Below are 12577 nucleotides of genomic sequence, written 5' to 3'. Positions count from 1 at the left end.
GGAAAAAGGCAAGGGCAGTTGTGGACCAGATTACAAATAAAGAGAACTAGAATTGTCTCGCCATACGCACAGGTTTGTCCTTCCGTTACTTTGCATATAGATTAGATGTGAACTCAGTGAGAGAGGTGGCTGTGGGATTTGAGGGGTGGTGGAGCCCTTTAGATCTTGCCCTGTTATATCTGGCTGCAAGCCTGGTAGCTTTTTGTCATGTCTTGTTGATGGCCATAAGGAAATTGCAAAGAGAAGTAACTTTTGAGTAAGTACAAAACAAAATTAGAAATGAATTTTCAGTTGTGTTTAATATGATATGAACACCACTTGGGAGAAAAATGTCTTTTTTAAAGAAACAAATCAACTTGAATGCTAGCAAATGTCTAGGGAACTAATCCAATCCACTTCATTTTGAAATATTTGAAATATTTCTTGACCCCTTATTTATTCATGTTTAAAAATTTATTTACTTTATTCAAAGACAACTTTCACAATATAAATCTTCGATCTTGTTAAATCTATGAACATTTCATTTGCCTCCTGGGTTGCATTTTCATTTTGTACAGCTGCTTTCTGCCTTGGGCCACTGTGAGTCTGACAGTTTCATTGTGCTTCTACTTGGAAGTTCAGAAGCAAATATTAAAGCAATTCAGACACGTGTGATTTGGAGGATGAAGTCCATTGGGGGAGTGGTGGTGGTGGTGGTGGTGGGAAAGAATGGCAGGAAGAAGCATCAACTCCTATTTAACACTACCTTATCCTGTTGCTGGCTTTATAGTGGAACTAGAAAAAGTGAACCTGGAGTGAAGAAATAAGTAATGTAAGGTCATTAAATGTGACATAAAAGTAACAGCCCTTTGCCATAATGGAAAACATTGGAAAGAGTATTCTTGTCATCTATATTCCTTATTACTGGCATCCTTAGAATCTTGAATCACTAGGTTCTGCTTGTTTTATTTCAGCTGAGTTATATAACCCAAATTTGTTATATGCCTCAACTTGAGAACAAAGAAAGATGAACCTCTTTACCATGGCCTTCGACATCTGAGATGTATATTTTTAGGACCCATCCTATTTACTGTGATGTTGTTTAGGTTGTTTTTAATTATGTGTTTAAAATTGTTGTAACCTGCTCTGGGACTTTTAGGTATAGGGCAGCGGCGGCTGCTGCTGATAATAGGGGCCATCCAAATCTCTGATCCCTGTGATCCTGCTGAATAGCTTTTGCCATTCAGTCTTTTTCTAAGTGATCATTTTACTTTGTAAATGGGAAGATACATAAAGTTCTGTTCCTTTTTGTGGCTTTGGTATGAAATTTGAAATTTCAGGTTGTTCCTGAAAGTCAGTGAAAGGCCAGTGATTACACAAAGTGAAAATAGATGGTTTAAAAATACAAATTATTTGCTGGCAGCTTTAATAGGACTTAACCCTAGCTGAGTTGCATTTCCCTATCCCTTGTTCTTGTTGTTCAACTAAAAGTAGCTAAATTGATTAACACTTAGGGTAGATCAGCAACATAAAGAATATTGACAGTGGTATAAATTGGAGACATGTACAGAGTTTGTCTGAAAATAATCAAGTAGACACTACTTGGCTTAAAATCTTGTATGGTGGTACTGAAATATGGGAGTGGGTCTCTATCCAAAACTTTTAGTTCTACTCTAATGTTCACTGGCTTCCTTGATTGACAGAAGGGCATTGTATATATTATTATTTAAGCAATTCAAATGAGAGATTAAGGATTAATTCCCTGAATAGCCAAATCTGAACAGGGGTGAGCCAAATTCAAATTACTTCTCAGCCAGGAATCTGGATAGTTTAGGCTGCAGTCCAAACCTCTTTGCATTGTACTGGGTGGGTGGAGTTGGATTAGACAAAGCTGTCCCTCTGCCGAGCCTTGCCAGCTTTTAATAACTTGCACTCACAGAACGATGCCAACATTATTCAGCTGGTATGAAGCTTCCTGTTCTATCTGCCAAATGGTGCAGAAAATCTTGAAATGGGCATTCCTGGAGGGGCTCAGCTAGCCCAGGATCCACTGGATCCAAAGCCAGCCCTACTGCCACCATTTGACAGCATGAGGCCCAAAGGGCAGGCCAAGAATATCACTACTGCATAAATAAAACTCACACTAATGATTTTCTTGTCTTTTCCTTGTGGGAGTAATGGATGGAAAAAGAAAGGGCTAATGGCATCATTAAAAAATAAAATTTGAAAATGGTTCTCCTTGGATTTAGAGCCGCAGTCTTATTTCTTTCACATGGCACAAACTCAAGAATGAAAACTTGAAATATTCAGAATATAAAAATCAAATCACAATGATTACCAGATTTCACATGCTTAGATTATTTTGGTTTAGAGCCAAAGACACAGAAATCTCAGCCCTGAAGGCTTATGTTGCAAGATGTAAATATAAGAAAATTCTGTGGATGGGTAAGAGTACTTCTAATGGACATGCTTTTTTCATACAGCATCATTTAAAGGATGTTTTAAAGAACTATTGAAATGGGGATTCATTCCATATTGCTCTGCTTTCATTATAACTATCTGAGGAGACAAGTCTTCTCATTTCTATTAAGTTTTAAATTGATTCCACATTCACATTGATAATGTATCACTCTGTCATGTTCATTATGATATTGTTTTCACCACAAAATGTTATCGGCACTGAGCCTAATTAAATGCAAACTATGGATTCAAAAAATTTCCATGCCCAAGGTCAGTGACTCCTAATGGTTTAAGATGCTGACTGTAAATTGACTTTTCTCTCACTTTCAGAATTGGGAGGCTTTTTGATGGCACAGAGCCAATTGTTTTGGACAGCCTGAAGCAGCACTACTTCATTGACAGAGATGGCCAAATGTTCAGATATATCCTGAATTTCCTGCGAACATCAAAACTCCTCATACCAGATGATTTCAAGGTGAAATTTTATACATCATCATCATGTTTGAAATGTTTAGAAAGGAGGTAATTTGAGTAATCAGAACTGCAAAGCACAGGGACCAAAATGTTTGTGGGCTGCTTTGATGAACACATGGACAAGGAGGCAGGTCCAATGAGGACACGTGGATGGGAGTAAGGCCAGCAGGCACCACCCCAGTCTCTCACACCATGTGATGGTAACCTTTATTGCAAACCTCTCACAGAACTTTGGTTATTGGGTGGTATAAATGTGCAATAAATATATGCATGCTTTTGAATGCCTGAATATGGCTCTTGAGCTGTAGACGTCCATGGAATTTGATGGCTCCCCATGCACTGTTGTTGCCATTTGTGTCATAGAGGTTTGACCTTTGATCATAACCCAGCATAAGGGGAAGATTTTCAGCAGTTTTCAGAGTAGTGCTATCTTTCCTTTTTGAGTCCCTGAGATAAATCTGTCAACAGCTACTAGCCTTGATAACTAAACAGAGCCTCCAAGCTAAGAAGCAGTGTGCCTCTGAATATCAGTTGCAGGTGGGTAACAACAGGGAAGGGCCATTGTCTTTATGCCAGGGGTGGGGCACATTCCCACCCGACCCACATCCTTTCTTCCCCAGCCTTCCCTGGCAGCCTGGTTACTGTTGGAAACAAGATACAGGCCAAGATGGACTCTTCTGCCTAATCTAGCAGGACTCAGGAATGCAGTCAAAACCTCATCACTTCCAGACAACCTGTTTTTTGAGCATTCACCATTATTTGTTTGCACAAAGTTTGTGAAGAGGTTATATAATTCCCGCTGTTTATTGAACATGCGTTGTGGTTTGTTTGTATCCTGTCTTCTCTTCTTCCAGGCATTTTAGGATGTATTTTTAAATTGTTTTTTTTGTTAAGTGTTTTTAAATTTGTATATTTGTTTTTAATGTTTTTAATTGTTGTAAACCACCCAGAGAGCTTTGGCTATGGGGTGGTATACAAATGTAATAAATAATAATAATGTCAAGTAATTGTTATTCCACACTTCTGGTCACTTTCTTTACTTGCAAAAAGTCCACGTTTTTTCTCCCAGAAGTGGGTTTGTTTTGCAAGAGTACCATATCCACTTTAATTGCTCATCTTGAATTTGCCAGCCTATAACTGAATCCCACCCGCAGTCTCTCCACTTTTATCCTCACAATAATCCTGCGAGGTAGGTTAAACTAAGACCGACTAACTGACTGAAGTCACCCAATGAGTTTCTAGACTGGGTCTCTCCAGTCTGTCTGATACTTTAGGTACTGGATATCATGGATTTGGGCTGCAGCCATTTTTTTCAATTTCAAAGGTAAAAAAATTATAAATCCCACGATTTTCTGTAGGATTTGCTTACAGGTAAGTGCGCTTAGGATTTCAGTTCTGGAGAATGAAATTATCCAGTACAAGGACACAGTCTGTTCAAAGTATCCATGCATGTATATTTCATGAAAATATGGGTTCTAAAATAATACAATTTAATAAGTACAGAAAAAATGCATTTAAATGAGGAGTGTAAGACTTACTCCTCATGTAAACCACTAGCTTTTAAAAATATTCTCCTTTGTGCACCATCAGAATTAATATTTTCATAGTCTTTTTATCCTCACCTTAGTATGATGTGCCCTAACATGGTATTTGTTTGCATTCAGATGGGATTATTTTATTTTTTTTTGCATTCAGATAGGATGGGGAAGAAACCTTGAAAAGAGATGAAGAATTTCAAGATATTGTGTAATTGTTTTATCCCTGTTGCTTGAGGGCCATATTTTTTTTAAAAAAAGGTTTTGTGTGAGCACTCTTAAAAACCCAGCCCCAGGATATTGGAAACATCTGGCCCGATTTATCTACTCAGTAGGAAAATCAAAACTTGTTTGAAGAAATGAGCTCTAGCTCCAGTCACAGAGCTAAACTGCAGTCTTCACAAAACCCTGTAGTAGCAACTTGCCCTTCACAAGCATTCTTAGGGTGCACTAAATAGCCGTTAACCACATATGTCCACTTGAGGCTCAGCATCTGTTTCTCCACTGCCCCAATGGTTTCTTTTCCTAAAGGTAGACCAAACATTTAAAATGGAAAAATGTTGCCCTTGTTCAAAATTCATACTTTGTTTTCAGAGCACGTAAAATAGGTTTGAATCCTATTCACTTTGAATTGGGATGATGATGTCACTGCCAGTTCCATTTTTATATGTATAATAACTGAATCCAATGTGGAAGGGACCTTCAAGGTCATCTACTCCAGTCTTGTGACAGGGGCAGGATTCTTTAAAGATGAGGTATCCTTGAAATATTTTCATCTTGGAAGAAGTCTAGAGCACAACATCCTGTTACTTTTCTGAGCAGCATATTCCACATACCAGCACTTCTGGGCGTCCAGTCTGAACCGCTCTTGCCATAGCTGGAGCCAGTAGTTACCTGCTAGCCCTTCTCTCTGTGGGAGTATTTTATTTATTTATTTATTTATTTGATTGAACTTTTATACCGCCCATAGCAAGCTCTCTGGGCGGTGTACATAAAAAATAAAACACAAACAATTTAAAAGCAGCTAAAAACCAACTAATCATCCAATTATAAAAGGTGTGTCGTATGGCTGTCTGTTAAAACATTAGATGCAAATACAAACTATTAACAGATATAAAAATATTAAATATTAAAATCTTAAAAATATTAAAATGCCTGGACAAAGAGGAAGGTTTTCACCTGGAGCCGAAAGGATAGTAATGTAGGCGCCAGGCGAACCTCATCAGGAAGGGTGTTCCATAATTCGGGGGCCACCACCGAGAAGGCCCTCTTTCTTGTAGTCGCCTTCCGGGCATCTCTCTGAGTAGGCACCCGGAGGTGGGCCTTCGATGTTGAGCGCAGTGTACGGGTAGGTTCGTATCAGGAGAGACGTTTCATCAGGTATTGCGGGCCACTGTTTTCCTCCACAGGTATTTTCCTCCACTGTTTGAAAAATTCTTATGTCCCACCCTGACCTTGATCTTGCTTTTCTAAATTTAACTTACATAATTATAATAGGAATTTCCAAAACCTTATTTTCCCCTTGTTGCTTTTGAATCTTACCCAGTTTTTGGTGAGGCCTACTGGGGTGATACCTCCTTCATGGGATCTCTATTTGTCATGGGCTAGTTCGGAACTTTGAGTGTATCTTAAATACTTTTGGGGTGGGGTTCAGATGGCTTTAGACCATCCCTTTCTCTTATCCTTTATTGTCGGAAGGCAGAGCTGGGGTCCCAATCCCGGGGAGCTGGATCCCAGAGAGTTGGGAGAAGAGTATTCGGATGGATGGCAGAGGGAAGGGGGAGGAACTTCCCCCCTTTGGAGCGAAGACGAAACAGAGGAACTGCCAGTGATAAGGTCGCTTAGCAACGGGGAGCCTGAGCCCCTCCCTGGACATTCTCACGCCTCCCCCTCTTTCAGGCTCAGAGCAAGAGGGGGAAGAGGGAGGGCTGCTCACAGCCGAAAAGCGGGGAGGCAGTTTACCATCAGCCCCTCCCCTATCCCCCATCCTGGAATTGGAAACTTCAGAAGAGGAGGGGGTGATGCTTCCCCTCTCACCGCACACACGCAGACAGCTGAAAAGACAGGAGAGAAGGGGGGGAAGGCGGGCAGTACCTGAGGGGCAGTTAAGGAGGAGCGAAAGATTGCGCGCCCGTTTGGCCCCTTCTTAAAGAACAGGTGGGAAGAAGTCCCTTGCTCTGTCAACTTTCTCCCAATGCCGCAGGACCTGTATCCCTGTATTGCTTCATGAGAAAACGCAGTCTTTGTTTGGACATTACCCTAATAAAACACGAATTAACTACAATCGTTGGTCTGGTTCCTGAGTCACATCCTGGGCCTGACAGCTTGACAGAGCCACCTAAATCACCCTCAACGCTCTCTTCACTTGACTGGGACAAGATGTCAAAGGGAGCAGCGGGGGGGACGAACCCCACTTCTGAGACGGAAGAAGTGGAACTCCTGAGGACTAAGGTAGCTGATTTACAGACGGATGTTCAAGCCCTGCTAGCAGCAGTCAAGGCGCTGAAGACGGATAATCAAACCTTGAAGGCCACGATAGACCAGATGCGAACAGCCCCTCCAGCTGCCGTAGTAAAGGTTCCCATTGGATTGCCCCCAAAATACGCGGGACAAAGTGATCAGTTGGCAACCTTCGTGGCTCAATGTGAGTTATATCTGGATGTCAGGCACACGGAATTTCCAGACGATGGGGCTAAAGTAGCTTTCGTGATTAGCCTCCTGGAGGGAGAAGCTGCAAAATGGGTGACTCCGTATCTCGTGAGAAAGGATACTGTCTTAGGAAGGTACAGAGGATTTATACAGGAGATGACCGAGATGTTTCAAGACCCGCAAAGGGCTGAAACAGTAGCGCGGCAACTAGGCGCTCTGAAGCAAGCTAAAGGGACTGTTTCCGAGTACACTAACGCTTTTAAAATTCTGTCCCAGGAAACTGGTTACAATGACGCCGCTCTGATGTTTATGTACCGGAGTGGATTAAATGCTGAAATCCTGGATGAGTTGGCCAGGACCTCCCCCCCCGCTGACCTACCAGGGCTCATCCGGCTATGCCTACAGATAGATCACCGGATGGAAGGAAGGCGCCTGGAAAGGAAGCAGGAGGTCCCGAGATACTCAGCCTCGGCATCCCGCAACAAGACCCTTCCCACTACAGGAATGGCAGGTAATGCAACTGAGGGACAGGGAGGGGCTAGGCCAAGACTGTCGGAAGAAGAAAAGGAAAGACGACGCCGGGAACGTTTATGCTTTTATTGTTCAAAGCCGGGCCATGTGGCCAGAGACTGTGGACTGAAAGGGGGGAAAGCCGAGCCGTCGGGAAACTAGAACACCCAGTCCACGTGCAGGCCGGTGGACTGGGGGCAGCGTTGTATAAAGGCCCCCCAATGATCCAACCTCCCTCAAAGGGGGTGTTGGTCTTGCCTATTCGGATTACAACTTCCAGAGGAGTGGTGTTTAATTCCACTGCCTTAATTGACAGTGGAGCCTCCACAAATTTTATTGATGCAAAGTTAGTCAAGCGTCATGGAATTTCCCGGTGGAAACTGGACGCTCCCCTAGCGGTGGAGACTATCGATGGGAGACCCCTGAAGTCAGGAGGGGTGACACAAGCCACGGAGGAAGTGAAACTTCAAATCCCTGGGCACGAAGAGTTCATTTCGCTATACGTGTCAGATCTCTCGAACTTTGAGGTGATTCTGGGAATGCCCTGGCTAGCAAAGCATGAACCCAAAATAAGTTGGAAGGAGGCGGTGGTGTGGTTCACCTCACAGTATTGCCAGGAGAACTGTCAACCTGAAGGAATCAAGAACACCTTAGCGGGGGCAGTGCAAGAGATCGAGCAAGTGACCCTGCCGCCAAAGTATGAAGAATTCAAAGATGTGTTTGATGAAAAAGAGGCAGAGACTTTACCCCCCCACCGCCCTTACGACTGTGCGATTGACTAGTGCCAGGAGCCAGCATCCCATCAGGGAGAATCTACTCTCTCACAGAGAATGAGAGGGAGGCCCTGAAGGAATTCCTGGATAAAAACCTGAGGCGAGGATTCATACGCCCCTCACAATCCCCTGCTGGAGCGCCACTATTGTTTGTGAAAAAGAAGGGGGGGGAACTCAGACCCTGTAACAACTATCGCGCATTGAACCAGATCACCATCCCCAACAGCTACCCGCTGCCCCTGATCTCAGAGTTGTTGGACCGACTGCGCTCTGCAAAAATCTTCACGAAGTTGGATTTGAGAGGAGCGTACAATCTGATCAGAATGAAGGAGGGAGATGAATGGAAAACAGGATTCTTGACCGCTTACGGACAGTATGAATACCTGGTCATGCCGTTCGGGCTTTGTGGAAGTCCAGGAATTTTTCAAAAATTCATGAACGACGTGTTTAGAGACTTGTTGGACACGTATGTAATCTGTTACTTAGATGATATCCTGGTGTTCTCAAAGAACCAGGAAGACCACGACCAGCATGTGAAGACGGTGTTGAAGAGACTGAGAGAAAATCACCTGTATGCTAAATTAGAGAAATGTGGATTTGACCTCAAGTCTCTAGACTTCCTTGGATATCGAATCTCAGCGGAAGGCGTGGAGATGGACCCAGGGAAAGTAAGCTGCATATTGGACTGGGGCCAACCTGTCACCAAAAGGGATGTACAACGGTTTTTGGGGTTTGCCAATTATTACAGAAAGTTCATTCCAGGGTTTTCCAAATTAACAGCTCCTCTGACTGACTGTTTAAGGGGGAAGAAGAAGTTTCAATGGACAGAGAACGCCACCGAGGCCTTTGAGGAGCTGAAGAGAAGGTTTGCTACTGAGCCCATTCTGCGTTTTGCTGATCCGAACCGCCCTTTCGTAGTGGAAGCAGATGCTTCAGATTTTGCCATCGGGGGGGTCCTGCTACAGTTAGACCAAGAAGGGAAGGAGCTGCACCCCTGTGCGTACTTCTCTCGGAAGTTAAAGCCTGCAGAGAAGAACTACACAGTTTGGGAGAAGGAGCTGCTGGCCATCAAGAGCTGCTGGCTCTTTTGAAAACTAGAGACAATACCTAGAGGGGACCTCTCATCGAATTGAAGTTCGCTCCGACCACAAGAATCTTGAAAGCCTCCAAACAGCCAGAAAGCTGAACCAGAGACAGATAAGATGGTCCCAGTTTTTCACTAGGTTTAACTTCCAGATTACTTACCATGCCCAAGCCAAAAACCAGAGAGCGGATGCCTTATCCAGACAGCCACAATACAAAGAAAGTGAATCCGAGGACCAGCCTCAGTACGTAATCCCGCCAGAGAAATTAACGTTGGGAGTATGCCAGCCTTCATGGGAAGAGGAACTCAAAAAGGCACAACAAGAAGATGCAGACATGCTAAAATATCAGCAGGAGACAGGACAAGGTCAAGACTCAGAAGTAACCTTTCACTGGAGAAATGGACTGTTATGGTTCAAAACCGCCAGATATGTGCCAGAAGGGGAATTAAGGCTCAGAATCCTACGCCAGTGTCATGATTCCATCACAGCGGGACACTTTGGGATTTACAAGACCATTCAGAACGTGGCCAAGGACTTCTGGTGGCCTAAAATGCGTCGGGATATTGAGAGTTATGTAAAGTCCTGCTCTGTCTGTCTGCGGACAAAAACACAAACAGGGACACCAGCAGGACTGTTACAACCGTTGCCTGTCCCACACGAACCCTGGAAGGACCTCTCCATGGATTTTATAACTGATCTACCCAAGTCCCAAGGAATGACAGCCATCTTAGTAGTGGTGGATCTACTTACCAAAATGGCACACTTTCTTCCTTGTGCAGGGGCCTTAGAGGCTAAAGAAACGGCCAAGTTATTCATAAAAGAAGTCTACCGGCTGCATGGATTGCCAAACAGCGTAGTCTCAGACCGAGGAACTCAGTTCACAGCCAAATTTTGGAGAGCAATGTGGAAACAGTTGCAGACGGAATTAAAACTCTCCTCCGCCCATCACCCCCAGACAGATGGGCAGACGGAACGCTTGAACGCCATTTTGGAAAGATATTTACGAAGTTATGTGTCCTATCAACAGACTGACTGGGTATCATATTTGCATTTTGCAGAGTTCGCCTACGACAATTCTCTGCACTCCAGCACTCAACAAACCCCGTTCTTCGCTAATTATGGATTCCATCCTAAAGTCTTTCCAAGCAGCTCAGAAGGAATGCTGGTACCGGCAGCTGAGAACTTCCTTAAGGAATTGCAAGCGGCGCAACAGACACTGAAACAGCAGTTAAACGAAGCCAAAACGGAGTACAAGCGAGTTGCTGACCTGCACAGGAAGGAGGGCCCCCCCCTTCAACCGGGAGACCAGGTATGGCTGTCCACCCACTTCCTCCAGATGCCGGGCAAATGTAGAAAATTACAAGACAAGAGGGTGGGTCCTTTCGAGATAGAAACTCAAATCAATCCCGTGGCGTACCGACTGAAGCTGCCTGACACGTTTAAAATACATCCTGTGTTCCATCGATCCCTCTTAACGAAAGCCGCCCCTCCCAGTGAGTTACGGCCGGAGGAACCTCCCGGAGCTCCACTCCTGGTAAATGAGCAGCTTGAGTTTGAAGTTGAGGAGATCTTAGATTCCAGGATCAGACGCCACAAGCTGCAGTACTTGATTCACTGGAAAGGCTATGGGGTGGCTGACAGATCATGGGAAGATGCAGCTGATGTGCATGCTCCAGAATTGGTAAAACTTTTCCATCAACGTTTTCCCCACCGTCCCAAGCCAGACAAGGGGAGGGGGGCACAGCCTGGGAGGGGGGATGGTGTCGGAAGGCAGAGCTGGGGTCCCAATCCCGGGGAGCTGGATCCCAGAGAGTTGGGAGAAGAGTATTCGGATGGATGGCAGAGGGAAGGGGGAGGAACTTCCCCCCTTTGGAGCGAAGACGAAACAGAGGAACTGCCAGTGATAAGGTCGCTTAGCAACGGAGAGCCTGAGCCCTCCCTGGACATTCTCACGCCTCCCCCTCTTTCAGGCTCAGAGCAAGAGGGGGAAGAGGGAGGGCTGCTCACAGCCGAAAAGCGGGGAGGCAGTTTACCATCAGTCCCTCCCCTATCCCCCATCCTGGAATCAGAAACTTCAGAAGAGGAGGGGGTGATGCTTCCCCCCTCACCGCACGCACGCAGACAGCTGAAAAGACAGGAGAGAAGGGGGGGAAGGCGGGCAGTACCTGAGGGGCAGTTAAGGAGGAGCGAAAGATTGCGCGCCCGTTTGGCCCCTTCTTAAAGAACAGGCAGGAAGAAGTCCCTTGCTCTGTCAACTTTCTCCCAATGCCGCAGGACCTGTATCCCTGTATTGATTCATGAGAAAACGCAGTCTTTGTTTGGACATTACCCTAATAAAACACGAATTAACTACAATCGTTGGTCTGGTTCCTGAGTCACATCCTGGGCCTGACATTTATCCACCTTACAGGTACTTGGTGGCCAGTCTACTGAGTCATTTCCCTGACTCTTAAGATGTTTTCATATGCTGCTTTATTTAATTTTTAATTTTGGGGGATTTTATTGTTTCATCTGGTATTGTAGTCTTTTAATTTCACTGTGTGTAACACACACAGAGAGAGAGAGAGAGAGAGAGAGAGAGAGATGGTTATCATTTTGTAAACTGCTTAGAGATTGTTCTGGTATTAAATAGTATATAAATATATTAAATAAATGAAAAAGGGACCAAAATCACATCTAACAGAGAAGATATTTGGGGATTTGACCAGGCATCAAGATGTATCAGGTGTGCCATAATTTGCCTCAACTCGGAAATAAATTATTTCTGGCCATTGTATCAATGCATACGTATGGATAGTGATAGACTGAGTAGTACTTTTATATGTAATGTACTTTTCTTTGTGTATATGGTTTCTGTATTATGTGAATATTTAATATTCAATCTTTATATATTTCAAATAAAAAACATATTAAAAAATCAAAAGAAATCAATGCATACCTAACAAGAAGTGTTTATAGAGTTGCTGAGTCTCATCCATGTATGCCTCAGGATGCTTCATATCATCTACAAGGAGGTCAAAATGCCATTTTCCCTTTTTCTTTTAAACACACCACACAACACCATCATGTTGCTGGTCTCTAGCCTGCCTGCCCCGCGTTTTGAATTGGGGGA

The 12577-nt window shown here is 44.1% G+C and overlaps 1 protein-coding gene across 6 annotated transcripts in view; it reads left to right on the top strand.

Moving 5' to 3' along the window:
* Positions 1 to 12577, top strand: part of KCTD1 (potassium channel tetramerization domain containing 1) — a 106018-nt gene that overhangs the window by 81166 nt on the left and 12275 nt on the right. For all 6 annotated transcript variants that reach the window (XM_061597546.1, XM_061597537.1, XM_061597575.1 and 3 more), the window contains one exon: positions 2770 to 2914. In XM_061597546.1, the coding sequence (XP_061453530.1) occupies positions 2770 to 2914 (145 nt within the window). The remainder of the gene's footprint in view (positions 1 to 2769; positions 2915 to 12577) is intronic.

Source organism: Rhineura floridana, chromosome 1 (assembly GCF_030035675.1).
Source record: "Rhineura floridana isolate rRhiFlo1 chromosome 1, rRhiFlo1.hap2, whole genome shotgun sequence".
Lineage (NCBI taxonomy): Eukaryota > Metazoa > Chordata > Lepidosauria > Squamata > Rhineuridae > Rhineura > Rhineura floridana.
The sequence above is the reverse complement of the archived record's forward strand: the minus strand, read 5'-3'. Positions and strand labels throughout refer to the sequence as shown.